At 39.3% G+C, this 27,489-nt stretch overlaps 1 protein-coding gene across 3 annotated transcripts in view; it reads left to right on the top strand.

Moving 5' to 3' along the window:
* The window catches only part of HOMER1 (homer scaffold protein 1), a 126,072-nt gene extending 111,064 nt beyond the window's left edge, over window positions 1-15,008 (top strand). For 2 of the 3 annotated variants that reach the window (XM_034656427.1, XM_011220972.3), the window contains one exon: window positions 11,425-15,005. In XM_034656427.1, the coding sequence (XP_034512318.1) occupies window positions 11,425-11,613 (189 nt within the window). In that variant the 3' untranslated portion in view covers window positions 11,614-15,005. Of the gene's footprint in view, window positions 1-11,424 lie in introns of all 3 variants that reach the window. The other variant, XM_034656428.1, reaches the window with a different exon arrangement.
* Window positions 15,009-27,489: the final 12,481 nt, after the last annotated feature.

Below are 27,489 nucleotides of genomic sequence, written 5' to 3'. Positions count from 1 at the left end.
TGTGTGTGTGTGTGTGTGTGTGTGTGTGTGTGTGTGTGTGTGTGTGTTTGCGTGTTATTTTTTCCTGAAATCTTTGAGAGTGAGTTGCAGATATGGTATTTTCTAAGATTAACACATTGTTTTATATAACCATCAAAATCAAGAAATTATCTGTCTACAGATTTTATTCAAATTCCCATAATTGTCTTAATAATCTCCTTTATAACAAGTTTTTTTTTTTTAATTTTATTTATTTATTCGACAGAGATAGAGGCAGCCAGTGAGAGAGGGAACACAAGCAGGGGGAGTGGGAGAGGAAGAAGCAGGCTCACAGCGGAGGAGCCTGATGTGGGGCTCGATCCCACAACGCCGGGATCACGCCCTGAGCCGAAGGCAGACGCCCAACTGCTGTGCCACCTAGGCGCCCCTATAACAAAATTTAAAACTTGTTTTTCTGGTCCAAGATTTATTCCAGGCTCTTGTGTTGCATTTAGTTGTCATATGTATTTATTTTGATGTTTGAATTGTCCCAGATTTGGCCACTGGGAACCCCTTCAATCCAGCTTCTGTTTGCTTTTTGAAGTGACCCTGTCATTCTTTTTTTTTTNNTTTTTTTTTTTTTTTTTTTTAAAGATTTTATTTACTTGACAGAGAGAGGGAGGGAGAGTACAAGCAGGGGGAGCAGCAAACAGAGGGAGAAGGAGAAGTAGGCTCCCCCCTGGAGCCCGATGTGGGACTCCATCCCAGGACCCTAGATCATGACCTGAGCTGAACGCAGCTGCTTAACTGACTGAGCCACCCAGGCATCCCTCCAAGGAGCAATTTCTTTAAGCAATGATTGATATTTAGAAGCCAATACCTGAGTACCAGATAAGCTTTTTGCTACTGAGATGACATTGTTTCTTTTTTTTTTTTTTAAGATTTTATTTATTTATTTGACAGAGATAGAGACAGCCAGCGAGAGAGGGAACACAAGCAGGGGGATTGGGAGAGGAAGAAGCAGGCTCATAGCGGAGGAGCCTGATGTGGGGCTCGATCCGATAACACCGGGATCACGCCCTGAGCCGAAGGCAGAGGCTTAACCTCTGTGCCACCCAGGCGCCCCAATGAGATGACATTGTTTCTATGCCATCTTAATAAACAGACCTAGAAGTACATACATACCACATTATGTCTATTTCAATAGCCAATGGCTTACTCATACCTCCCATTGCACTGTAATACAATGGGAGTTTATTCTAGCCCTCCCCATACTCATATTTGTAATTCCTTTACCCAATACTAAGAAACCTGATTCTTATTATCTACAATATATTTACTTATATTTCTCAATCTTGGCACAGAAAATAGTTTTTGAATTACTAATTCATACCACCACAAAAAAATGCAAACAAAGCCTTACCAACTAGAGATCACTATAACTTTTTTTGTCCTCAGCCTATGTTCAGAAGTTTGTTGGGTTAGTTCTTCCCCTCCTCTGCAATTGGTTGGGTTATTCATTTGAAACATACTTATGTTTGGGGCACCTGTGTGGCTCACTCAGTTAAGAGTCTGCCTTAAGCTCAGGTCATGATCCCAGAATCTGGGATCGAGCCCTGCATCAGGCTCACTGCTCAATGAGGACTCTGCTTCTCCCTCTCCCTCTGCCTACCACTCCCCCTGCTTGTGTTCTCTCTCTCTGTCGAATAAATAAATAAAATCTTAAAAAAAAAAAAAGAGCATACTTACGTTCATTTGTATCATATTGTATTCCATTTTAGTATTTTCTTATCCATTCTTCTACGTTTCATATATGCATGCATTTACTGAGTATATGAAATATAAGCATGTTTCCAAAAGTCAGAACTATTCAGAAAGATGTCTTTAGAGAAACCCCTCCAGTCCCTACTACGTTAGCTTCTGCCCCATCCTTCCCACCGCATTCTCGTCTGCTGCCTGTAGGTAACCAGTGTCATTCGTTTGTAGCATATCCTTTCTGTTGTACTTCTTTTCACACAAATGAATTGATCTATTTATTTACGTTCTCCTCCCCTTTTTTACATGGTAACATGCTGTAGATTACTCTTCTGCACTTGGCTCCTTTAACCTAAAATATATTCCGGAAGTCACTCTTCAGTTCTTCGAGATCTTGTTCATACTTATTATAGCTGTAACGTCCTTCATTTGTGTGAGTGGTAGTTTATTCAGCCACTCCTTTACGTGGGCATTTAGGTTGTCTCCAGTGTTCTGCAGCCATACTACAATTAGTAATATTGTGCATATGGGTATTTTGTTATTTTTGGAGGTGTAGCTTCAGGATAGATTTTTTTTCTCAGTTTATTTATTTTTTTTAGTAATCTCTGCACCCACTGTGGGGCTCAAACTCACTACCGCAAGGTGAAGAGTCTCATACTCTTCCGACTGAGCTAGCCAGGCGCCCCCAGGATAGATTCTTAGAAGCAAGATTTCTAAGTGAGAAAAGAAACACAGATGTAGTTTGATTAAACATTGTCAAATACCCCTCTGTGATGGACTGTGCTGGTGCCCGCTCATACCACTTCCATGAGTGCCTCTTTCTCCATAGCCTCCCCAGCAGAGTGTGTCATACTTTTTAATTGTGCAATAGGTGAGAAATTATAGTTTTAATGTGCATTATCTCATATGAGTGACATGAACAACTTTCATAAGCTCAGAGGTCATTACAGTATCTTTCATTGCCTGTGTGGATTGGGTGTTCATGTCTTTTGCCCTTTCCCTATAGGATTTTTGGTTCTTTTTCAGGAGTTCTTTATATATTGCAAGAGTTCTTTTTTTTTATTTTTAAGATTTTATTTATTTATTCAACAGAGATAGAGACAGCCAGTGAGAGAGGGAACACAAGCAGGGGGAGTGGGAGAGGAAGAAGCAGGCTCATAGCAGAGGAGCCTGATGTGGGGCTCGATTCCCATAACGCCGGGATCACGCCCTGAGCCGAAGGCAGACGCTTAACTGCTGTGCCACCCAGGCGCCCCTGCAAGAGTTCTTTTTATATCTGATTACATGTTAAAAATATTTTCTCCCAGTTTGTTTGTTTGTTTTTGACTTTGCCTAAGATGGTGTTTTACATAGCAGTCAGATTTGTTACTCTTTTCTTTTCTTGGTTCTGGCTTGTGGTTCATACAGTTAGATGGCTCTTTTCCAAACTCAGATAGTAAGGGATTCATCTGTATTTCCCTCTAGTACTTACAGGGTTTCATTTTTTACATTAGGATCTCTGAGTATTTGGGGTTTATTCTTCTATGTGTGGTATGAGATGTGGATCCAGTTGTATCTTTCTAAATGCCTGTCCAGTTATCTCATTACCATTTATTTAAAATTTCATTCTTTTTTTCCAGACATTGGAGATACTCGACTTCTATACTCATTTTGATCTACTCTGGGCTTCCTATTCCACACTGCTAGTCACTCTGTTAATACATCAGTACCACACTGTATTAATGGTAGAGGCTTTAATATCTGGTAGGGCCAGGTACTCCTCACAGAGTTTCTTTTTCATTGTTTTTCTCAATATTCTTGCATATTTATTTTATCATTTGAAATTTAGTATTCAGTACCAATTTTTGTGTCAACTGAAAATAAAGATCCATAAAAAAGATTTTATTGGGATTGCTTAAAATTTATAATATGACTTCAGGAGAAGCAATATCCAATTTATTGAAGTTTCTATTCTATAAAAGAATAAGGGATGTCTTCCCATTTGTTAACATCTACTTTTGTGTTTTTTTAGGAGTGTTTTAAGGTTTTCAACATATAGTTTTGCGTATTTCTAGTTTATAAATATTTTATTTTTCTTTTTTTCTATTTCAAATGGGGTTTTCTCTACCATTGTATCTTTTAATTATTTGTATATTTGAAAACTGTTGAATTCTGTATGCTATTTTTATGTCCTGCTACCTGACTAAACTAATTTTGTTATTTGAGCTAGTTTTCTCATTTATTCCATTGCTTCTGTAAGATTTTTTAGGTATGGTAATACAACTACAAACAGAGGTAATTTTACTTTTATTCGCCCCATTCTTAAGACTCTTGATTTTTCTTGTCCCATTACACCTGTTAAAACACCACTACAGTGTTAAACAGTAGTGGAGATGATGGGCTTATCTTGTCCCTCATCTTAGTGAAAATGCCTCTAGTATTTTTCCGTTAAGTCAAATGCTGGCTGTAACACTAAAATATATTTTATCATGTTATGAGAGTGTCCTTCGTTCCTAGAGTGTTTTTATCAGGGATGAGTGTTAATTTTGTTAAGGGCTTTTTTTTTTTTTTCCAGTGTCTATAGAGATAATAATAATTTCCTCTCTAGATCTATTTAATATGGTTTATTTTATAAATGGATTTTCTAATACCGAACTGCCTTTGCATGACTGGAATAAATACCACTTAGCTATGGTATCTTATTTTCTTAATGTGGTGGTAGATTTTTGTTCTTTATTATTTGTCATTTTTACACAGCACTCATTTGTGATATTGGTCTGTAATTTTCTTTTTTTGGAAGGAGCTGTATTTATAAGGTTTAGGTATCAAGATTATACTTTACACACAGTAATACTTCAGTCATACTTCATACACTGTCTTCATTTTCTATGCTCTGGAATAGTGGATGTCATATTGAAACTACCTGGTCTTTGAATGTTGACACCATTGCGGCCTGGTGCCTTTTTATGGAGTAGTTCCGGGATTATTCTCTGTTTCTTCTGCAGACACTGGGCTGTGTAAGCTTTCCATCTAGGTTTCACAGAGTCAGCAAGAACTCTTATTTCTTATTTTATATAGTTGTCCATTGTCCTTTTCTTCTTGATTAAAGTTAAGCAATGGTATGTCTAATCAGTGCCACTGTTTTTCTGTCCTCTACCTTATGAATGTCTCCTTTTATCTTTATTATTCCTGCCTCGTACTTTGTTTTGGTTTACTTACTCTTTCTCTAGTATTTTAAGAAGAGAATTTAATTCCTTTATTTTCGTTCTTTCTCTTTTATGTGTATGTGTTTAAAGCTATAGCTTGTTCTCGGATGATTGCTTTCGGTGTATTTCATAGATTCTGATATTTAGTATGTTCATTATCATTATTTCCTGCAATTCTGTAATTTTAGTCTTATTTCCCTTGCATCCTCGAGATGTTTAAAAGAAGGCGCTTTAGGGGCTCCCAGGTGGCTCAGGTCATGATCTCAGTGTCCTAGGACAGAGCCCACGTCGGGCTGTCTGCTCAGACATTACTTTTTTGTGACCTAATGTAACATCAGTTTTTGTGAATGCTTCTTGTGTATTGTATACACTTGGGTAGATAGTGCTTTGTGAGCCAAACTGAAATTTCTTTTTCTTTTTCTAGGTAACTAACACATTCATATTTATCAGTATGATTTTTATGTTTTGTTTCAGCTGTCATTATTTTATGTAATAATTCCTGTGTGTGTTGATTTGATTTCTTTCTTTCTCTGTATAATGTTCTTTGCCCTTTTTTATATCTTTTGATATTTAAGATGGTCTTAACTTTGTTTTAATGGTTACTTTAGACTTAGACCTTTTTAAAATAGTCCTATTTACCTGTGTTCATATTTTAATTTTTCCTATCTGGCTTATTAGTTTTTATTTATTTTTTAAATATTACTTATTTATTTTAGAGAGCATGAGTGGGAGGGACAGAGGGAGAGGGAGAGAGAATTCCAAGCAGACTGCACGCTGAGCCCGGAACCTGACGCGGTTCTCAATATCAAGACCCTGAGATTACGACCTGAGCCGAAACCAAGAGTTGAATGCTTAACCGGCTGCACCACCCAGGAGCCCCAGTTTGTTAGTTTTTATGATAGTTGACTTTGAACCATTACATGTTCAATAATTAGAAGCGTATTATACTTTTCTCTTTTCCTTTTTTTTCCTCCTATTTTTTAGTTGCATTATTTCTACCTTGTCAGAGAAGTAACATTTCAGGGGGGCTCTAGGTTGGTTCAGTTAAGCGTCTGACTCTTGGTTTTTGCTCACATCGTGATCTCAGTGTTATAGGATCCAGCTCTGCATAGAACTCCGTACTTGGCTCGCGGAGTCTGCTTGAGACTCTTTCTCCCTCTGCTCCTCCCCCTGCTCTTGCTCTCACTCTCATTCTCTCTCTCTCTCTCTCAAATAAACAAAATCTTTTAAAAAAGGAAAAAAGAATAACATTTTTATATTATTTTTTAACTGTTGTCCACCTTTGTCTTAGTCTTTGATGTATATTACATATAGTACGTGGTTACCGTCAGTCCTTTCTCTGAAGTTTCCGCAGTAATCTGTTGGTTGGATGAAGCTTATCCTCTCGTAGATGGTTCCGGAAGAGCTCACGGGTTTAAGTTGTTTTTTTAAAAGACTTAGTACTTGGGTGACAGGTAGATATAAGATCCTTGGTTCATAATTTTCTTTCTTTGAGTTTCTTGAAAATGCCACTCTATTATTACCTTGTTTTTATGTTGCTTTTTTTTTTTTTTAAGATTTATTTATTTTAAAGAGAGAGCATGAGCAGGGGGAAGGGGCAGAGAGAGGGACAGGGAGAGAAGCAGATTCCCCGCTAAGCACAGAGCCCAACGTGGGATGAGGCTCCAGGACCCCAAGATCATGACCTGAGCTGATCAAGAATCAGACTCTTAACCAGCTGAGCCACCCAGCTGCCCCTTGTGTTGCTTTTCAGAAATCTCTTCCGGTATAGTTCTCTGGCCTTGGGAGTTTGGGGCTTCTGTGTGTGTGCCCTGAGGATTTTTCCGTTATATTCCTTTATTTTTAAAGTTAAAGAGTTTTACTAAAAAATTTCTCAATGGATTTTGTTGAGGGTCAGTTTTCTCAGGTACTTGGTGGGCCCTTTTAATTAGATTTAGGTCTTCCTTTATTTCCAGGAAGCTGTCTTGTATAAAAGTTTTAAATATTAGCTTTGTCCTATTGCGGTGTTTTCTTCTTAAAGAGCTCCAGTGATATGTAGTTAGATGGTCTTCTCTTCTATTTCAACCACTTTCTTTCTGACCATTTCTCCTACTTTATCTCACTTGCATTCCCTGGAATATTTAAAATAATAACTGAGTACAGCATAATTTTATTTAAATTTATTTTTGTTTTATAATTCAGTCTATTTCTGTTATGATTTTGCCTTTTTCTTCTATTTCTATCAGGGTTTAATCACTCCTTTTTTTTAGTTTTTTGGCTCATGTCTGTTTTTAGTGTTTGATATCTGACTCAGGCTCTATTTTGAATGCTTGTTCGACAATATTTAAAGTTCATTTGCTTTTTTTTTAGTATTCTCTGTACACCCTGCGTGGTGCTCAAACTCACGACCCTGAGGTCAGGAGTCACACTGTCTTCTGACTGAGCCTGCCGGGTGTCCTATTTGACAATATTTAATTCGTAGTGGAGGCTTCTGTTTCCTTGTGCTTCATAGTTGGTGGGGGGGAGGCTTTTCTTTTCATTCACTGAAGTGTCGAGAGTTTCATTTTCTGTTTTCGTGTTACGATAGTTTGCGTAGATGAAGATAGCTCACACCTTTGTTTGTTGTGGATTGAGTGGCAGTTTTGGGTGGTTTATGGATTCTCAGTTCAAAACGACCCTCTTTTTGGTAGATAGTGGGGGAGAGGCTATGTGTCCTTCACTGTTTTAATTTTCTCTTGTCTAGAAGATTGTACATTTCCTGTGGTTGCTTCTTCCCCTTTGCCATAGTATTCCAGCGGCTCCTTTCTCTTTCTTTGCCCATTTCTCCTCAGAAGAATTGCCTTTCCAAGATTGCCTCGTGTAGACTAGTAAGTCCCTTCCTTGTAGTCTGCTCTGGTCTACCAGGACTTTGTTTATTTGATGATTTTCCCAGTGTTTCAACACTTCTAGCAGTCTTTCTTGGGGTTATTGGAGTTCAGTCTTAAGCCTTTTGTTTTCATCTTCTCTCTGCTCTACTTGCCCCACGACCCTGCCTTGCCCTCTGCAAAGGGTTAGAGAGAGAGCTTGGGAAATGTCTTTGCTGGAAATTGAAGTTTGATTTGTTCTATTTCTTCTAGTTACTTTGAAGCCATGGAATTTGTGTGGTGTTATTCTTATTTCTGATTTATATCATTTTGGGAGGATGGTTGAGAGATGTCAGCATACAGAGTCACCATTACCTCGGCGTCCTGGAAGTATTTACTTCTTTGTTGCTGGCATCCTGATTCTAGAATACATGCTGCATTAGCACAAGAACCATCTTTGTTTATTTTCTGCTCTGTCTCTATTGCTAGGACATAGAAGATGCTTGGTAAATAATTGTTGAATGTCTCTTCTTCAAAATTTGTGTATGTGTCTTTTGCCTGTTTTTCTGTTGAATGAATTCTTTTGATGATTTATATGTCGTGTTATATATAAAGGTTGATGATCTAATAGGGCAATACATCTTATTTGTAACAGCTTAACATGTGAATCAGATGTCAAAGACAATTTTTCTGTAACTTCTGTTTAGATTAAAAATGCAGGATTTACGGGGCGCCTGGGTGGCTCAGTCGTTAAGTGTCTGCCTTTGGCTCAGGACGTGATCCCAGGGTCCTGGGATCAAGCCCCACATCGGGCTCCCTGCTCCGCTGGGAGCCTGCTTCTTCCTTTCCCACTCCCCCCGCTTATGTTCCCTCTCTCGCTGGCTGTCTCTCTCTCTATCAAATAAATAAATAAAATCTTTAAAAAAAAATGCAGGATTTAAACTTACAGAAAATAAGCCTGATCTGGCCCCATCGATGATGGTAATAATTTTGTGGAAGTTTTTTAAAATCACTCTAGTGTTGAGGCTCCGTATCTAACAAACACAGAGTGTGACCTTCTACATACTAAGATTTTATACTTGCAATTATTGCCCTTTAAAACTCAAAAGGGAGTCAGCTTCTGGCCTCCATTGCTTTATCCAGGTCTCTGGAGGCCCCTGGCACATGCTTACCTGTTAGTGAAGGAGAGAAGGAAACAAGTGGCGCACAGGTGGTTAGAAGCAGAAGACTGCGTTATGAGGGAGGAGGAGAGGCTTGGAAAATACAAACATAAGGCAGACTACTGGAAGTTCCCACCCACCAGGGCTCCGGTGGCCTTGTGTTGGCCTAGTGCACTGGGCTGGCCAGTCTTGCTCTAGGATCCTATTCTCTGCCTCAGAGTAGACCAGCACCGTCAGCACTGTATTGGATCCCTTTTGTTATCTCTTAAAATTCCTCCAATCAGAGAAATGGCTGAGAGTATGACACTCTGTCTGGAGAGAACAATGCAATTTTAATAGCTGAGGAAATTTGGTGTTTTGCATGCTTCCATTGAGAATGTTTGCATGTTTCATTGATTGGCAAGGAGAACAAGGAAGCCTTTCATTTTAAGGCAGGCTTCAGAGGGCATACTGGGTGGTGCCTGGTGAAGTGGGTGTTTTCTAGTGAATGACGTTTGGTCTATTTTTATTTATAGTTGAAAACATTCTACTCTTAAGCTTATTGTTGAAGCAGTCAGGAGAGCATGCTGTGCAATCATGAGTGGAATTTTTACATTTGATCCCGGGGTCTGTTTTCTCCCTCCTAGTTTGGAGCCTCCATGAATGTGGCTTCTGAATATATAAGTATTTTATTGGTTTTAGATCCCGCTCTCCGTTTACTTATCCTCACTTTGTGGATTATGCAGAGGGAAGAGATTAGAAACATACCTGGGGGGCACCTGGGTGGCACAGCGGTTAAGCGTCTGCCTTCGGCTCAGGGCGTGATCCGCATTCTGGGATCGAGCCCCGCATCAGGCTTCTCTGCTAGGAGCCTGCTTCTTCCTCTCCCACTCCCCCTGCTTGTGTTCCCTCTCTCGCTGGCTGTCTCTATCTCTGTCAAATAAATAAAAAAAAATCTTAAAAAAAAAAAAAAAAAAGAAACATACCTGGGAAGCAACACTAAATGCTTCAATATTAGATTGGGATTTCTTAAATTCTTCATTTATTACTCGTTAGAGCTGCTGTATTCCTTCTAGTATTTTCCCAGGTTCTTGCAGCTTCTCCGTGGCATTCTTGCTTAAGCCATACTCTTAGTTATTTCTGTCGAAGCAAGTGAACATTACTTTATGTTCAGAATCCTAGAACAGGGTTACTTTCATAGATGTATTCAAGCCAATTTCCCAATTATTTTTCTCAAGAGTTTAATTTTTACAGGTGTTGTAAGAAAAATAGATTTTGGGAAAAAAGTGCCCACAATCCTAACAACAGGAACTCTTTCCTGTTTGTACAGTAATTTACACTGCTTGTCCCCAGGCATACCAGTGTTTGCCCATTTGCACTGTGCTGTTTCCTATTCGGGGTTTTTTCTCATTTAACATTTACCGGATTGTCTTTCAAAAATTAAAAAAAAAAAAATATGTGTTCCCCCATCCTTTAGACTTGAATTTTTTTTTACAAGATTTACATTTAAACCATGTATTAACATTTGAAACATAATATTTTCTGAGGCTAATTCATATTGTATTACTAACTCCAAAATGTTGTCATTGTCCCATGTAACTGACATATGTGAATGTAATTTGTGTCAATCATTTAACTCCTCTCAGATGTAAAAGTGAGCTTTCCAGAAAGGATATATAACTTTAAACTAATTGCTAATCTGAATACCTTGATTAAAGTGTCATAGTTGGTTTTCTGTTCTTTTTCTCAACTTGAATTTTTAACCAAAAATAAATCTCTAGGTAATTAGATCATTTCATTTTTTAGAATCACTTATTATATTTGTTAAGTTTAGAACAATAGTGTAACTTCAAATTGTTAAGTATGCTAGTGTTGATTCTGTTTTCTTAAAAATTAATATTTTTGTCACGAACTTTTACTTTTGTCATTTTTTTTCTTGTTTCCATGATTTGCAGTATGTTGGAATGTCAGCTCTATAATCCTCTTATATGTATGCTTATCGTGCCTCCTGACTATAGTTTGTAGCCATTGAGCTACTTCCTCTGCCACAAGCACTCATTTGGATAGTGAGGCAAAAGAAAGACTAACATATTCAGAGGATCCTGATACCTCCCGTTAAAGAGTTGTCTTCTCACAGGTCTTTCTCCAGAATTGCCAGTAACGGGGAAAAGTATTCTCTCTCTCTCTCTCTGCCTGCTCTCAGCTGAGATTGCTACCAGTTAGTTTTGCATTAGGGGAAAAGAGGTGGGCAGTTATTGAAATGAGATGTAGCTAAGCCACGGGTATTTGAAGTGCCCAGAGTGTTGCCTGGCATGAAGTAAGCAGTCAGGAAGTTTCTGGTGGGTTGGGTGGATGGATTCATGAACAAGCCTGTCAGTGAAACCACATGGATTCCTCAGAGGGCAGAATTCTAAAAATCTCCGTAAATCGTGTAACTTGAAATTGAGAAGCTCACCCCGCGCGTCAGACTGCATGAACCACCACGATATTAGTAATAACCGACGTTGTCTTGTTTTCTAGTCGTGAACTGACATGTGTATGTATATCACACTTTTGTTTCTAAAGGAAGTAGAGATTCGGAACAAAGACCTGGAGGGACAGCTGTCTGACTTAGAGCAACGTCTGGAGAAAAGTCAGAATGAACAAGAAGCTTTTCGCAATAACCTGAAGACACTCTTAGAAATTCTTGATGGAAAAATATTTGAACTAACAGAATTACGAGATAACTTGGCCAAGCTCCTAGAATGCAGCTAAGGAAAGTTAAATTTCAGTGCCAATTGATTAAAAAATACACTGTCTCTCTTCATAGGACTGTTTGGGCTCTGCGTCAAGATCGCACATAAAATTCAAATATCACTCCTCCTCCAGGAGGATGATCTTTTGAGAATTGGAATTGTATATTTCAGTGTAAATTTTAGAATTCAGCTCGTAGCTAGTTGGGGAAAAAAAGAGATGAAAAACTTGAACTACAAATTACCTCCATGTATATTATTGGCCATAGTTAACTAGAAAGTTATAAATAGACACTTAATGCAATCTTTTTTTTCTGATCTTAGCCAATGGGAGAATTAACAATGTCTGGGTCACCTCCCCTTTTTGTGTTCCACACAGTGAAGGTTATCTGCTTTTTAAATTAATTTCTTTATGATATCTAAAGCTGTGTTTGTGCAAAAACGTAGTGATGAAAGCCCTGTCTTCTGTTGTAATCTGAATAATTTCTCAGGATATTTTTGCACTGCTGAGAAGCAGCGCCATTACCAATTAATTCTTGCCAGGAGTGAGAGAGAGCTGCATCTTTAATTAGAACATACTTACTAGAACTGGGTGTATAGAGTTCTTCCCTTTTTTTATACCGGAAGATATTTCACTCGGTGACCACTCTGGTACACTCTGGTGTTCTTGAATCTTGTCTGCTGTATAGTTTACTTTTCCATATTGATTCCATGTATTTATGAAAAGATATTGTCTCCCATTTTATTACACATTTTAAAGCCAACTAACGAAGGCAGCTGAGTCCCTCAGAAATTTTTCTTTTTAAATTTCTAATAAATTTGACACACAGTACTGAAATACAGCAGCCCGTCATCGACGGTCTGGCCTAGCAATGTTAAGTATATTTACAGAATATGCAGTTACATTTATTTATATATTTTGCAAGAAATCTTTTCTGAATGATCAATGCATTTCAATTTACAACTAATAATGGTTATTGGGGAACTGTTTATTATAGATCATTTTAAGGTGTATAGCAATTTTAAAGGGGATCCATTTCCATCAAACAGCCGATCAGAGGACTATTGGGATTGGAGCCGTGTACTCTGTCTGGGTCTTCACATCAACCACATCTCTAGTCAAACCTCACAAGGCAATATTCTGAACTGTTAACTAGGCATTTCAAACAGGAATTCAATTCAATAGGCTCTTCTCAATGAACAAGTTTTAATGTTGTTTTGATGTAATTTTAAAAGACTTTTAGCAAACATGCATTTCTTTATATATTTCTTTTAAGAAGCTATTTTAAAAGTAAGCCACGTGCTGTCTAGTCTGCTTCTGGAGTTAGGGATTGCATCAGAGTCCATGTATGCTCGCTGTACAATGCCTGTGATTTTGAGGAGGGTTCTTTTTTAAAGTGTATGCTTGAGGGTCTGACTGTGGAGTCTACGAATGCACTGACTTTGTTTGTACCCAAAACGATGGGATTGTTAAGTACAAAACTAAGCTGATGAATCAATTTGTAACCATTTTTTCACTCACAAGCAGCAACTCAACACTAAACAATTTTGTTTTATATATGTATGTGTATGTATGTAAATACATACATATTAATTTATATTAGAGTGAAAAATAAATGGTTTGTTTCTAAAGTTAGTTTCTAAAGTGAGTTTTCAGGTGTCTCTGAAAAGTTTCTGTCAGACACTGAATCATCGTGTATTCTATGTGCTATGACATCATGTAAGTTACCTCCATCTATTTTAGGATATTTTCCTCACCTGTTATAGGGAGGGTAATTTAGGTACACAAGCTCAGAGCCGAGATATTTCTCTGATAAATCAGGTAATAAAATTTATTTGATTGATGGAGTTTTGAAGTAGATGTGATTTAATCCATCAGTTTCTGAGTAACAAAGAGCACCAGATTTTAATTTAAATAGGGGATTTAACACTAGGGATCAGGGAATTTAGTTACGAAGAGTTAAAAATTTAAAAAAAAAACTGTAAGCTGTTGAAATGGTAAGTGAATTATTTTAATGATGTAATAAGATATTTTTAAATTTTGACATAGTTGTCATTTAATGGGAAAATAACTCACCAAAATGTCTCCACTTGAATCGTATTGATAGGTGAGACGTGTGTGTAACTCAATATATACATATACCCATATGTATATACAGAAAATTATTTTTAATATTTTCCTACTGATAAGATTTAAAATTGGAAATTTTGTGAGTTTTTTCCTTGTCCAATAGGGCCTAGCTTTTTTCTTTTTTTAGTGATTTAACAATTTGAGGGCTGCACCTTTAAATTCCCAGAGTGTCATTAGACGTGTACAGTATATGGGATAAGGTGGACACAAGTGCACATATAAATAAAATCTTGACTATTTTAAATATTCATTTACAGTAGGAGGGTATCTAGAAATCGTCATCTACAAGTCATAATTAGGTTGTGTGTCTACTGTAGTTTTCTCCATTTCTGTATTATATAAATAAAAGTTTGCCTATTAAAATCTGATTTTTTCCCAGAGACAAGTATTATATAATGTATCTATATTTAGATCCAACTGTGGTAATATATTTATCAGAAGATGATGCTGGGGACTGTAGCCTGAACATGTGGACTTGAAGTGACACAGAAAGGAGAGCAGAGATCGATCCCGTTGTGTATAAGTTATTCTATGATAATTATGAATTCTTGTACAAAAAACAACTGAAAAAAAAAGGAAAAACAAAAATACAGTTTTTATTTTGAACTACACTTGTTGTTCTCTGGAGAATGTACTTTATCTTTTTTTCCTTCAGTCTTTTACAGATACTTTTGAAAAAGCATTTAAGTGATGGCAGCATTTGCTTAATTCTTACAGGTGCTACTGGATTTCGCATTAGTGTGTTATGTTGTGAAATCCTGACTTTGACATAAAAGGTTTTATACGTATTTCCCTGCCTGGAAAATTAGTTTTTGTTTCTCCTCTCTCTCCTTCTCTCTGCCTTTCTCTCCCCACCCTTATCCTCCCCTTCTTTCTGCAGATTAAAAACAGTGCATGAAGTCGCATCCCTTGTTGTCCCTCTAGCAGAACTTCAGCACCATCAGAAGTTAATGTTTTGCTGTCATTGAACTGCTGGAAAGCAGTTAGAGGAAAAGCTTGCAGGGTTTTTTCAAGTGGAAATAAAAGGGACACTCAAAATTAAACCACCACCTTTGAAAACTCGTTTTTTTGCCCCGTTCAGATCAACTTCTGTCACTCGTGTCCTACAGCCTTCCATGGTTTCGTTTCACTGTGGAGGGTGTAGCTCAGCGGCTCTCTCCCTGCAGACCCGATCTCGGTCCGTTCTGGAACGCGAGGCAGGTCACAGGGAAAATTGGTTGAGTGGCAGTGTTTTGTTGGGTGTTTTAAGAAATTCTGTCATTTATTTGGTATCACACGGTTTTACCATTCCTGATAGTCTGTGCTTGAAGTCATGAAATAGTCTTCATTGAATTTTTGTCTTCTGTATACTTTGCATTTTTCCTTTATCATTCATGAGGTTAATTAATTTATGTAAAATCTTAAGAAAACTTTCAGGTAAGAAGTAGTTAAGAATGACATGTTTAAAAAATTTTTCTCAAGTAGGATACTGTGCTATAATTATTGAGAAGATAATTTTCATGTGAGAGAATATTTTTTAAATTACTAGAAAAGGATCATGTTGGAAAGGAAACAGATGAGTCATTCACCTTAAATTGTGAAAGTGCATTTTTTCCAATGTAAGATTGGACCTTAAATTTTGATGGCAGTTTTTCTTTTTTTATGGGAAAATATATATATATCAACGTCACAGAAATCTAAGCATCATTACTGAATTAAAGAAACGGTTTTTGGTTAGTAAAATAGCTAACAATTTTATCCAAGGAAAAAAACTCAAAAACTCAGCACTACACTGCCTAGTGATTTCTGCTTAGTGTACTAGATAGAAAAGAAAAAAAACTCTTATTTTTACCCAAAACAGGTGACCCAGGAAGAGAAATTGCATCTGGACAAAAATAGGGAGAAGGCCACAAGCTCCCAGTAGATTTCCATTCAATTCTCTGATCTCCATAAGGTCCTATCTGTCCTTTGCATGAAAGGACACATGCCAGTGATGGCAAGAGCGAATCTGGAGGAGGAGAGGGTATTTTTTGTGGAAGCAGGGCCAGCAAAGAATGGGCACACGCTCACCTTAGTCCTTTTTGTAGACACTTCAGGCTAACCAGAGCCACCTGCTGCTTTTCACTAAAGTTGGGATTGCCTTAACAAATTTTAAAGGCTTTCAGAAGATCCTGTCATTTGTCTTGTCAGGATTTATAACCTCATATAAGACACCTGACATTCAGAACTCACTGTTCTGTGGGATTCTGACCTACTTTTGCCAGTTACTTTCACATCAGATCTACCCAGGGATAGAAATATTACTCTGCTTTCTCCTAATAACACCAAACTAAGATGATAATGAGTGCCTAATAAATACAAAATTAAGCCCATTTCTGTACCATAGGAAAACATCTTTTGTGGGTGTCTTTTCTATCAACATTCATGGTTTTGTCTTGTTATCTGTGTTTTATAACTGTGTTACTATATATGCGTCTCTAGAAGTCCTAGCTGTATGACTCACAAATAGGACATGATTGTTACACCTTAAATGGAATGTCCGTTTCATGAAACATGGCTAGAGAGCAGACGCACTTGGAGGAGATGCTTTCTCAACAACTTCAGGCATGAAGTGGAACAGGAAGGAGTGTTTGTCGAATCTGTGTTATGTGACAGGCACTGTACTAACTGACATTTCATTTCTATGTATAGGGGCCCTTGCAGGGGTGTTCCTTTGGAAGGGGTATGAGGGAAAGGAAGGGAAGAGGCTCAAATGCTTGCACCTGCTATATTGCCACAGTGATCAGTCTGGTCATCCAGTGCACCAGTCAAAAGGTGGAGATCTTGCTTATGTATCTGGTACAGTTTTTCCCTCTAGCTTGACTGCCTTGCTTCTAGAATTATCTCCGTTAGGGTACTTCTTAACTATATATTTTATATTTGCTCTTCTTGAACTTCTCCCTTCAGCCTCCTTTGGTGTTTACAATGCTTGGTATCATTCAGTTGCAAATCGTACTTTGTTTGCAGGTCATATTTATGCAATATATTTTAGTCCCAATTCTTTTTTAATTTACAAACTTCAGATAATCCAAGGACAGTGCATTTCTTATGCAGAGTTCCAGCCAATAAAATTTAAGTAGGAAACTATTTATAAAGGCCTTGGGAAGACCATTCATCTCTTAAATTCCCTAGTGAAATAAGCTGCAAACCCGGAAAACTCCCCGAGACTAAACTGTAGCTGAGCAGGATGTGGGTTTTGCAGTCAGTGTTGAGTGACTTTGTGGTCCATTGTGGTTCCACAGTAGTTAAGGCCTCTCCACGTTGATCAAGGCATGAGATCAGCTGCAGAAGTATCTCATAGCCTGATGTTTAGATAGGCTATACCCCTCATAGAGATGGAATCATACAATATTTGTCTTTTTGTGTCTGGCTTATTTCACTTAGCATAACGTTTCAAGGTTTATCTGTATTGCAGCATATATCAGAATGTCATTCCTTTTCAATGCTGAATGATATTCCATCGTATGGATATACCACATTTTATTTATCATTTCATCTGTTGATGGACTCTTGGGTCATTTCTCCCTTTTGGCAGTTGTGAATAATTCTTCAGTGATCCTTCATGTACAGGTATTTGTATGAGTCCCTGCTTTCATTTATTTGGGTATATAACCACGAGTGGAAATGCTAGATCATATGGTAATTTTATGTTTAACTTTTTGAGGAAGAATTGGATTTCAACTGGCTTAATTTAGAAGACTCACAGAGCAGAATGCCATCTCACTAGGAATCCACTTGTGGGGCCAGGGTTTTGGAATAGAGACCAGAGAGAGAGAAGCTTATAATCTAGTGTAGGATACAGATAGTTACTTCACAGTACATAAGTGCTGTCATAGAAGAGGACGCTAGAATAAGGGAGCCCAGAGGGAAGAGGAGTTGTCAAGTCTTTCCCAGAAGAGTGAAGAGCTTGCTGGTTGAAGAAGGGGTGAAATTTCAGAGAACTTCAGAAAGTGTGTCATGTGCAAAGGTCCAGAGAGATGAAAGCATTGAGACATTTAGAAAATTAGGATGGGTGAGGGTGCTGAAACAGGATGTTAGGGAAGAGTATAGCAAAAGATGGCAATACAGAAGTAGGCAAAGGGTAAATCAATAAAGTCTTGGTAAGTCATATGGAAGAATCGGGTTTTATTTTAAAGGGAATGCAGAGATAGTGAAGAAGTTCTTGTACGGAAGTGATGTAATAAGTATGTTCTGTAAGTCTAGTAATTATGCAAATCATGGTAGTCTCTGTTGAAAGGCTGCCTTATGGTAGTGACACTAGCAATGGAGAAAATGGAATGGACTCAGGGTATAATTAGGAGGTAGAATCAGTAAGACTTAGTGGCTAATGTCGATGGCTTAGTGGCTAATCAGTAAGACTTAGTGGCTAATGTCGATGGCTTAGTGGCTAATCAGTAAGACTTAGTGGCTAATGTTGATGGCTTAGTGGCTAATCAGTAAGACTTAGTGGCTAATGTAGATGGCAAGGATGATGCCTAGATCTTGAGGTGGCCAGCTGGGTAAATGATCTCCTTTATTGAGAGTGAATCCAAGATGGGAAAGGGCTTAATTTGGGTGGAGGCGAGGAGGCAAGACAAAGCAAGATGAAGGAGAGAGGAGTTAATTTTGTTTTGAGTTTAAGGTGCCTCTGGAATAGCCAAAGGAGATGTGAGCTGGATGGAGCTTAGCAGAAAAATGGGAGCTGGAGATCGATATTTGGGAGTTGTCAGCATGGAGGGCATGAGAAGGAGAACACAAGATGAATATGTCACTCTGGGGCAGCACCGAAGTGTGTGAAAGAGACAGAAGGAACGCCAAGAGGGATGAGTTAGATAGCCAAAGAGTAGGAACTCATGGAAGCCTAGAATAAAGTTTCAAAACACCAGATTCCACACAATACAAATAAATCAACAAATGAACTCATGTCTTAAGGCATTGATATTCAAACTGTTGAGACCCTTTGTTAATATTTAATTTTTAAATATATTTTAACTGGAAAAATTTAAAACCGACAAACTCAAATATGCTGCTTCTAACATTTTAAAACATTGAAATCCAGCAAACGTGAGTTCCAGGTAAAGCATTTTTGCACAGATGCCACAATAAGGCCATGTCTGGTAAACTGAAGAACATCTTGGTATTTCAAGGTGAGTTATTAAAGAACTCCATGTCTTAGTATGAGTTAGGACTTTCTCAGTCCTTTGCACTGAAATGAAATACAGAAATGGTGGTCTACACAAGTTAAGTTCTGTCTTCCGTAAACCCAGTCTCAAGTGTTTGTTGTTTCTGAAAATAACGTCACTTTTCTTACTGACTTGATGAAATTAAATGTCACATGCCATCCTTTCTGTTAATGTGTTGGTTTTCCATGTGGCTGTCATTTCTAGAAGGTTGCAGGAGCAGAGGGCCACAGGTAAAAGGAGGTTGACACTTTCCTACCAGAACTCGGCTTATTTTTCTGTGGCTCACCTGCCTCTCCTCCAAGTCAAGTTGTAGGGGCTTAAATGTATTTCCTGTATCTTTTTAAGTGTATCGTTTGGATACTTAGCCCATCACTAGGACCGGGTGATTTTGTGTTGGCATTCCTGTGGGAGGTTTAGAGAGTTAACATTTATGTGATCTTAAATGATCTTTACTCTTTTTTTTCGTATTCGTAAATAACTGTATACAAATTATCTCTGGTAGAAATGATCTTGAGCAGTGACAACAACAACAAAAGTTCTCTTTGTATTTGGTTTTAGACTGCTGTATGGTATTTGATTTTCATTTCTCTTTTAAGTTAAAATTAACTTGAACACCTTGACTAGACACAACTTGCACTACTTAGGCAAGAAATTAGAGCATGGTAGACATTCCAGGAAGAAAAGAGGAGCTACTGGTTTTCAGGTTTGGCTCCAAATAACACACAAAATTTGCAAATCACTTGTGAATTGTCAAATAAACTCTTTTAAACCACTTTTGTTCATATTTTTCTATTTAGTGATTGAGCTTGGTCTCGTTTAGCGGAGCCTTATTGTAGAGTATACTCTGTGTATAGAAATCCTGTGTTTTATGTAAAAATAGAAAATCCAGAAGGACTTCATGGGCTATGGCTCGTGGCCATCTCAACAGTTCCCAGCAAATTTTCACAATAGTGCCATGACCTAAATGTTATTGTTATCCCCATGTTGTAGATTTTATAGAGTCTGAGATTCAGCAAGATTAAGTGATAGACCAAGTCAGAGGCCGCCGAGAAGACAGGCCGTGTGCCTGCTGATCCTGTATCCTTCCCACTCCATCACGCCCAACCTATGACCTGCAGGGCTTTTTTAAGAAGACAGGTACCAAAGTTTATCAGTTCCCAATATTTAACAACCTATCACTTAGAAAAAATGTTCGTTTTCCATTTCACAATGGTATAACATCTTTGAATATTTATCTCCCTGCTCTCCTTTTTTAGAAAAACAACTTTAATTATGCTACTCATTCCTAGGTGCTTTCTTTTTGCAAACACTCTTAATAGTACAGATAGAAAAGTCACCCTTGATCTTTCAGTTCCATCCCTAGAATTTGTTCTTTTCGCATATTTATATGCATTTGTAGATAATATTTATGTACTTATAGAAACACCCAATTGTTTTGGGAAGAGGGAGAACATAAATTCGACTATCCGTGTGTCTTGTTCTATAATTTGCTGTTTTTTTACTTAATCTCTTGGGAAACTCTGTCCAAGTTAATACACACAGTTTTTCACTCCTTCAGAGTGTTCCATTCTATGGATGTATCACAGTTAGTTTAAGCATTTCTGTATTGTTTCTTTCCTTTTTCATGTTACCGTCTTCTTCCTGACCTTGAGGCTACTTTGTTAAGCACAATATTAGGGATATTCGAGATTGATTAGTACCCAGTTACCAAATGCCCCCACAGAACCTTTTATATCCCCAATGAAAATGAACTCTGTATGAATCAATTTCTGTGAAAACTAAAATGCAAAAAAAAAAAGTTTTAATTGGTCTGGATAAAATTCTTTCTACAACTACAACACCTAGCAACGTGCTTTGAACGTAGTAGTCACTCAATAAATATGTGGAATGATCAACCGTGCTTACTGCCGTAGAGAAGAGAGGATGCCCGATGTAAATTGTAGCCTCTGCTGAGTGACTTGGGCTACCAACTGTTCAGTGCCCCCATCTGCATCTGCCTGGAGGACCAGCAGGGCTGTGTGGCCCCGTTTAAAAGGCAAAGTGCTGTGCTTTGTAACCCTTAAAAGTGGGCAGGAAGGGAACAGGACTAAAAAGGAAAGGACAAATAGGAAGATTCAACTGTGGTATTTCCAGACAATGCCTCCCTCTTAGGCCAGTATCCTTTGTCCCCTTGATGGTGACTTGGCTTCTGGTAGCATCCCCTGCCAGTTGGCTGTTGATTCAAACATTTTGTGAGCACCTACAATGTTACAGGGACCGAGCTGGGCACTGAGAATGGAAAGGTGATGGTACACAGTCCCAACCCTCAAGAAGCTCATAGTCTAGCGAAGGAAGCAGACACATTCATCGGTAGGAACAGAAAGAGTGACACTCTGAACAGAGTCATAGCTTCTGGTGAACAGGCAGAGGATGGAGTTAGTGTCATTGAGGAGGTGGTGTTTGAGCTAAGACGTGAAAGATGAATAGATGTCCGCTCTGACGGAGATGCAGGCGGACAGGTGGAAAGCCTAGGGGAAGGGCACATCGCAAAGAGCCACACGCCCGAATTCGGTCTAACACCTGGGGGCCCATCCGTGGCTTAGCCCTCGGACCAGAGCAGCCGAGGTGGGTGGATTCCAGACCGCGACCTTGTCTCGGGTCCTCGGCAGTTCGGACTTTCCTCAAGGCAGGGGACGGCCGCTGAAACCTTGGAGGAGAGAAGTATTGTGACTAGATTTACACTTGAGAGCAAGTAAATCACTCTGGCCACAGTATCAAGAGTAAACAAAAGACCATGTATGTGATGGAGGTGTTAACTAACCTCATTGTGGTCCTCATTTCACAATAAACGTGTCAGATCATCACATTGCAGACTTGAACTTACACAATGTTATATGCAATGATATGTCAATAAAGCTGGGGACATGGATTAAAGAAATGTTCTGCAAGACCAGATTCAGAATTCAAGAGGCCTTTTTTTTTTTTTTAATTGTAGCAATCCAGCTAAGAGACAAATAAAAACTAGAAATGAGGCCAGAAAAGGCCGAACTGAATATGAGAGAGGCTTCAGAGACTCTGGGGTCTAAGGTATTTTGAAATTCAAAATTTCTGCTGTTTTTGTGGCATTTATTGCTTCCTTTCCCTTCCTCCCACCCCTAACTCAGGCAACAGCAAAAGCCTTCTATTCCCTGACCCTCAAGATTGGATTTGTACTGCAGTAATGAGAGTCAGTTCTCTACTTTTGAATTTCTCCACTCAAATGAGATTAAAAGGGTAAAGACCTCTCTCATGTGACAAGGAAGAGGAATGGAAGGGAAACAAGATAACGAGAGGGTGACAAGTATCACTAAGAAGGGGCCCCGAGGGCTGCTCCTCCCTCCAACACACCGGCCTTAGATCAGAGGTTGGGGGACAACTAAGTGACCCCCCTCAGACAAGATGGAGGATTGAAGACCTTTGCCTCAGTTTCCAGGTTTTGCCTGCAGAAGAATCCCCCTGGGCCAGGATGATGGAGCAGCCACCGAGGAGAAATAGTGATATGGTATGTCAGCTCAGAGGGTCCCCAACAATTTTTTTGGTGCCCCAAAGGGCATACATAGGGAAACATCTGAAAAGCTTCCCTGCCCTACCCTCTCCAGCAGGTGCAGAAGCAGCTGACAAGCCAGTGAATTGGGATAAAGGGTCACCTCCGTAGATCTGGGACCAAAGACCAGATGGACATGACCGTGGATGCTGGTGCGGAAAGCTCTCTGAGCACGTGCCAGCACCAGCAGAAGTGCATCAACAATCAGAACCCAGCACTCGTCCTAGCCCCTTCAGTACTTTGACACGCTGTGGAACTTATTGTAACCCTAGGAAGGAGGTGGTAGAAGGGAAACCTTCATAGGCTGATTTTATCTGGAAATGACAAGAATAATGCTGTGGCCAGGCAGAATATATCTTAGAACAAAATTGAGAAGAACAAATTTCTTTGCACATCCTCCTTGTGGCCTGGGAACATAGACCCACTACCAGCAGACATTGCAGGACTTGGCAACTGTCTGGAGGGCTGCTAGGTTTCCAGATTTGGTGTAAAGAAGGATAAGTTCTGTTTTGGACATACTGAGTTTGAGGTACTTCCCCAGCATGTAGGCTGGAGAAATAAATCTGGAAGTTACCAGAAAACAGGCTGTTGGTGAAGCCATAGGCAGATGAACTCAAATAGAGGGTAAAGAGAACAGACATGGAGCCCTAGAAAGCCTCAACATTTAAAGGGGTGTGCAGAGAAAATGGAGTTAGGGAAGAGCCTGTGAAGAATGGTCCAAAGTGACCTAGAGAAAAACTAGCAGGTCATACCAGCTAATCAAATTGATTATTGATTAGGGATCAACCCTAAGGGAGTTCATGGTTGTGAACTAAAATTCTTTCTGACATCTCTTCTCCTTATTGACCAGGACATTATCTGCCTCATCTCCAAACTTGAGGCCATGTCCTGGTTGCCTGAGGATTCTGGGATTCTGACTACCTGAGCCCAATTTGTATTGATAGACTTCGACCTTACTTAGCTCCGTAGTGTTCCTGCAAGGCAGATGAAAGTTCATGTGCACAGGGAACACTTCGGCATGTTAGGTCAAAGTGCTGTTGGGGTCTTAGGGGGGTTTTGTTGTTGTTTGTTGGGTTTGTTTCTTTGGAGGTTTTTTTGGTTTTGTTTTGTTTTTGGCTGTATAACCCACTTACCCTTTCAAGAAAAGATCTCCATCACAAATTGTTTTCAGGGACTAAAACTAAATTTGGGTGGTTTGTTTTTTGGGTCTGTGCTGCTTGTTTCTGGGCAATGACAACTACATAAATCCATCATTCCCTTATCACCCTGGCTTCTAGGAAGCTCAAGACCAGGTCTTAGGCTTAATTGCTATCATGTTCTTCAGCTAGGAGTTCTTAGAATTCTAGATTTTTTTCCTTCCTTTTGGTCCTTGCTGATTTTTTCCTCTTCTGATTTTTTTTAAAGATTTCATTTATTTATTTGAGAGAGAGCAGGGGCAGAGAGAGAGGCAGAAACAGACTCCCTGCTGAGTAGGGAGCCTGATGTGAGGCTCAATCCCAGGACCCTGGGATCAAGACCTGAGCTGAAGGCAGACGCTTAACTGACTGAGCCACCCAGGCGCCCCTGCTGTTCCTATTTTTTGATTGGTAGTTTGGTCTTGTACTGGTCTGATAGTACCTATATTTTTATAATAAATTACTTCAACTCTTTTGTGAGTTTGGCAAGGAACATAATAGCTAATTAAAAAATAAAGGGTATGTCATTTTTTTATAGGTTTTTTTTTTTAACCTGTATCTTATCTAAGGCTGGCCGTCAGTCTATGGTAGTAACTGCTGTCGTCATTTTAGTTACAAAGTTCATTCTTATCAATAATTCAGAGATGCTTCCCCCACTCCACACCCCCGTAGTCAACCCATACATCAATAACAGTAGCAAAAATGAAACACTTGATTGCTTGATGATTAGGGCATTTAAGGAAACAAGGTAACCCCGGTGAAGTGACCTCAGCGAGCTTTCCTCTTTTTCGTCTCTTAGCTCTGCTTATCTGTCGTGGCCAATAATCTTTTAAGTCATTAGTATAAAATTTGCCTTCTCCAAATCCCATGTGAGAGCTGATAACACGCTTCTTGCTCTGACTTTTGAAGTATCATGGGCAAGAACTCAACAAAAATAAGTAGTAACATGTCCCCTGTGCTGTGCTTGGTTCAGGACTTTGGACGTGCTTCTCTAGCCACATCTTTGGGACTGTCACATCTTCTTTAGGTGCCAAGATCTACTTTTACCATCACCAGCCAGGAAGACACAAGCTTCCCTCCAAGCTCGAGTGAACTACTGAATGGTACTTTGTTCAGAACAAAAATATCCCCAAAGAGCTCTGCCAGAGATTGCCCCCTGCAGCCTCCTTCAGAGAGTGAAGCATACATCATGTGATCTTCCTTTCCTCTTCTGGCTACAAAACTAAACATAGATCCACACTTACCAGGTTAGAAAGGAGTTACCAATCACCATTGCTTTAATTCTCCCAATATAGATGGCCCTGTGCCACCTAATTTGAAAGTTGAATGAAACTTAAATAAAACTTTCATTGCAGGACTTAATGTGGCCTTTGTCTTCAGCCCATGCCTGCTAAATACTAGCTTGGATTCCAAAATAAATAACCAAAAGGTCCACACTCTCCCATTTGTCTGATGATTTGTTCATCAAACCAAAATGTCTCAAACCTATATTTCTAGTTTTTATTGATTTCCCAGTTGATTTCATTCTACTTGGAAGAGCCATAGCTACAGGGGAGGAGAACGCGAACTTTTATTAACCACGTAGCTTGTATAAGGTCCAGTGTTGGTCCTTACAACAGCCCTGGAAAAATGAGCAGATAAACTCCCAGAGATTCCCAGGAAACCAGTGGTCACCCAATGCCATATAACTAACAAAGGATGGAATCCAGTTTGAAGTCAAATGGGCTTAGCTCCTATTTTTCTCTAAGAAGCCTATTTTTCTGGGCCAACCTCAGCAATAAGAGACAGAAATATCATGGAAAAAATAGAGTTGACTACTCACTTAAGAGGCTGTAACAAGATTGGAGCCACAGGGCTGTTGCTGGAGACCATGACTCATGCATTCGTTTCTGTCGTCTGGCTTACTCTCTGGTCCCAAGACTGTGCTATAACTTCGGGGGTGAAAGAAAAAGAGCTAGAGTCCGTGCGGCAGTCACACCGCTGCCTCCTGAGATGCCTACTTCACTCATAATGGGGGAAATACCTGCAAGAAAGTTGCATGTAATCATCGAACCACGTTCGGAGTACCATCGCCTGCTGTGCCGAGGTGGACCACTTCACGTGGACTCAGCAACCTCAGGGAGAGCTTTTAGAAAACCGGACCCTGGGGTTCTGGAAGCTAAAAGTGTTGGCAGTTATGAAAGTACTTGGTATTCCCGTTACAGAGTACTCCCAATCCTGTCTCTGGAAAGAGTCCCAGGATGTGCTGGAATTGGCCCAAATAAAGAGGGGCCATTAGTGATAACGGTGATGACACACCCTCTTTCCTCCACTTAGAGAACCTTCTTAGCCTTCCCCACACGCATTCTCTAGGAAGGAACTCCCTTCCACTTTGGCTTTGCCGGGATCCACAGATTTCAAAATGAAGATTTTGGCTCCCTCCTGTCTCAGGACTGGGCGCTAGCAGTGTAACCTCAGGGCCAGAGCACGTATGTTGCGTGGAGCAGGTAGGAAAACCCCAGAACCGCTTCAGAGAGTCCTCTTAATCTTCAGGCTGTAAAACCAACAGCAGTAATGGTGAGACTGTTGTGTTCTCTGAATAGCCTAGGCTTCCTTTGAGAAAACTGACAAATCTGTAAATGTGGTAAAGATAACGTTTGCAATAAGCCTTTATTTCTTCCTCATTAGTATTTGGCTCAAAGAATTTTAAAATTTCATTCCAATTCTTTTCACTTTCTGAAAAACAATCACACCAAGAAACACTTGACCAATATATTCTTTTCATATAACAAATTCTCTTCTCACGTTGTTTTTTTCTGAGAGGAATAAAAATAATTTTATTTATTGTTGAGTTATGGTCAAGTTCTTTCTAGTGACGTTTTTCCTTCAGATATGCGGTTTCTGACCGAGGTGACTGCAACACTTGCAATGTCCTGCGTCTAGTAGTGTCCCATCCAAAATAAATGGGCTGTTACTGCTGGAGATGATTTTATAAATATCCTTCTAAGAATCGTGCATAATAGTATTGACAATAAAAAGCAAACATGAATTGATTTTTTAATTAGAATTTTGTTGAGCTTATGTTTTGTATTAAGAAAGAGATGTGGTCAGTTAATGATTTTATTCCACTTTTATTGCAAACAAGAATGAAAAAGGGAACAAATATTTCCACACTGGATTCATGAATGAATTCAAAGTTAATTACTAGTAGTTTTGCATTTGGCAGAAGTGTGAGATTGTTCCCCCAGAGGTGCTGATTTGCTCCTCTTCCAAAGAGACTGGCCCTTTGAGTGGGCAGTGTTGGTCCCAGGAAAGCAGCTGTTAAGTCCCAGGGACTTCAGGGTTTTTTGTTTTTGTTTCTTTAAGATTTTATTTTATTTTTTAATAATTTTATTTGAGAGAGAGTGAGCGAGAGAGAACTGTTGGGGAAAGGGCAGAGAGAGAGGGAGAAGCAGACTGCCCGCTGAGCAGGGAGCCCAACTCCAGGTTTGATCCCTGGACGCCAGGATCACGACCCCAGCCAAAGGCAGATGTTTAACGGACTGAGCCACCCAGGCGCCTCACTTCAGGGGTTTTGTCAGAAGCTTATGCTAAACACTATTTTTCCCCACTAGATTCTAGGTGAAGAAAATACGTCATCCAGTGTAAATAATGACGAGGTCCTTTCTAACTGACAGCCCGTAAGCGTAACAATGTGAGCCAGCCCCCAGAGCTATGCAGCTCTTCTTGACGTTCCCTTCCATGAAGAACCCTGTGCACTTGTGTTTGCCATCTAGTGTTCCTGACACTCATGACCTGCCGAAATCGATAGCATGCCTCACAGCTCTGTTTTTGGCTGGTCCCTTTATCTCCCCAGGCCCCAATTCCTCCT

Source organism: Ailuropoda melanoleuca, chromosome 3 (genome assembly GCF_002007445.2).
Source record: "Ailuropoda melanoleuca isolate Jingjing chromosome 3, ASM200744v2, whole genome shotgun sequence".
In the NCBI taxonomy this organism is placed as follows: Eukaryota; Metazoa; Chordata; class Mammalia; order Carnivora; family Ursidae; genus Ailuropoda; species Ailuropoda melanoleuca.
Note: the sequence above shows the minus strand (reverse complement) of the source record. Positions and strands in the feature narration are given on the sequence as shown.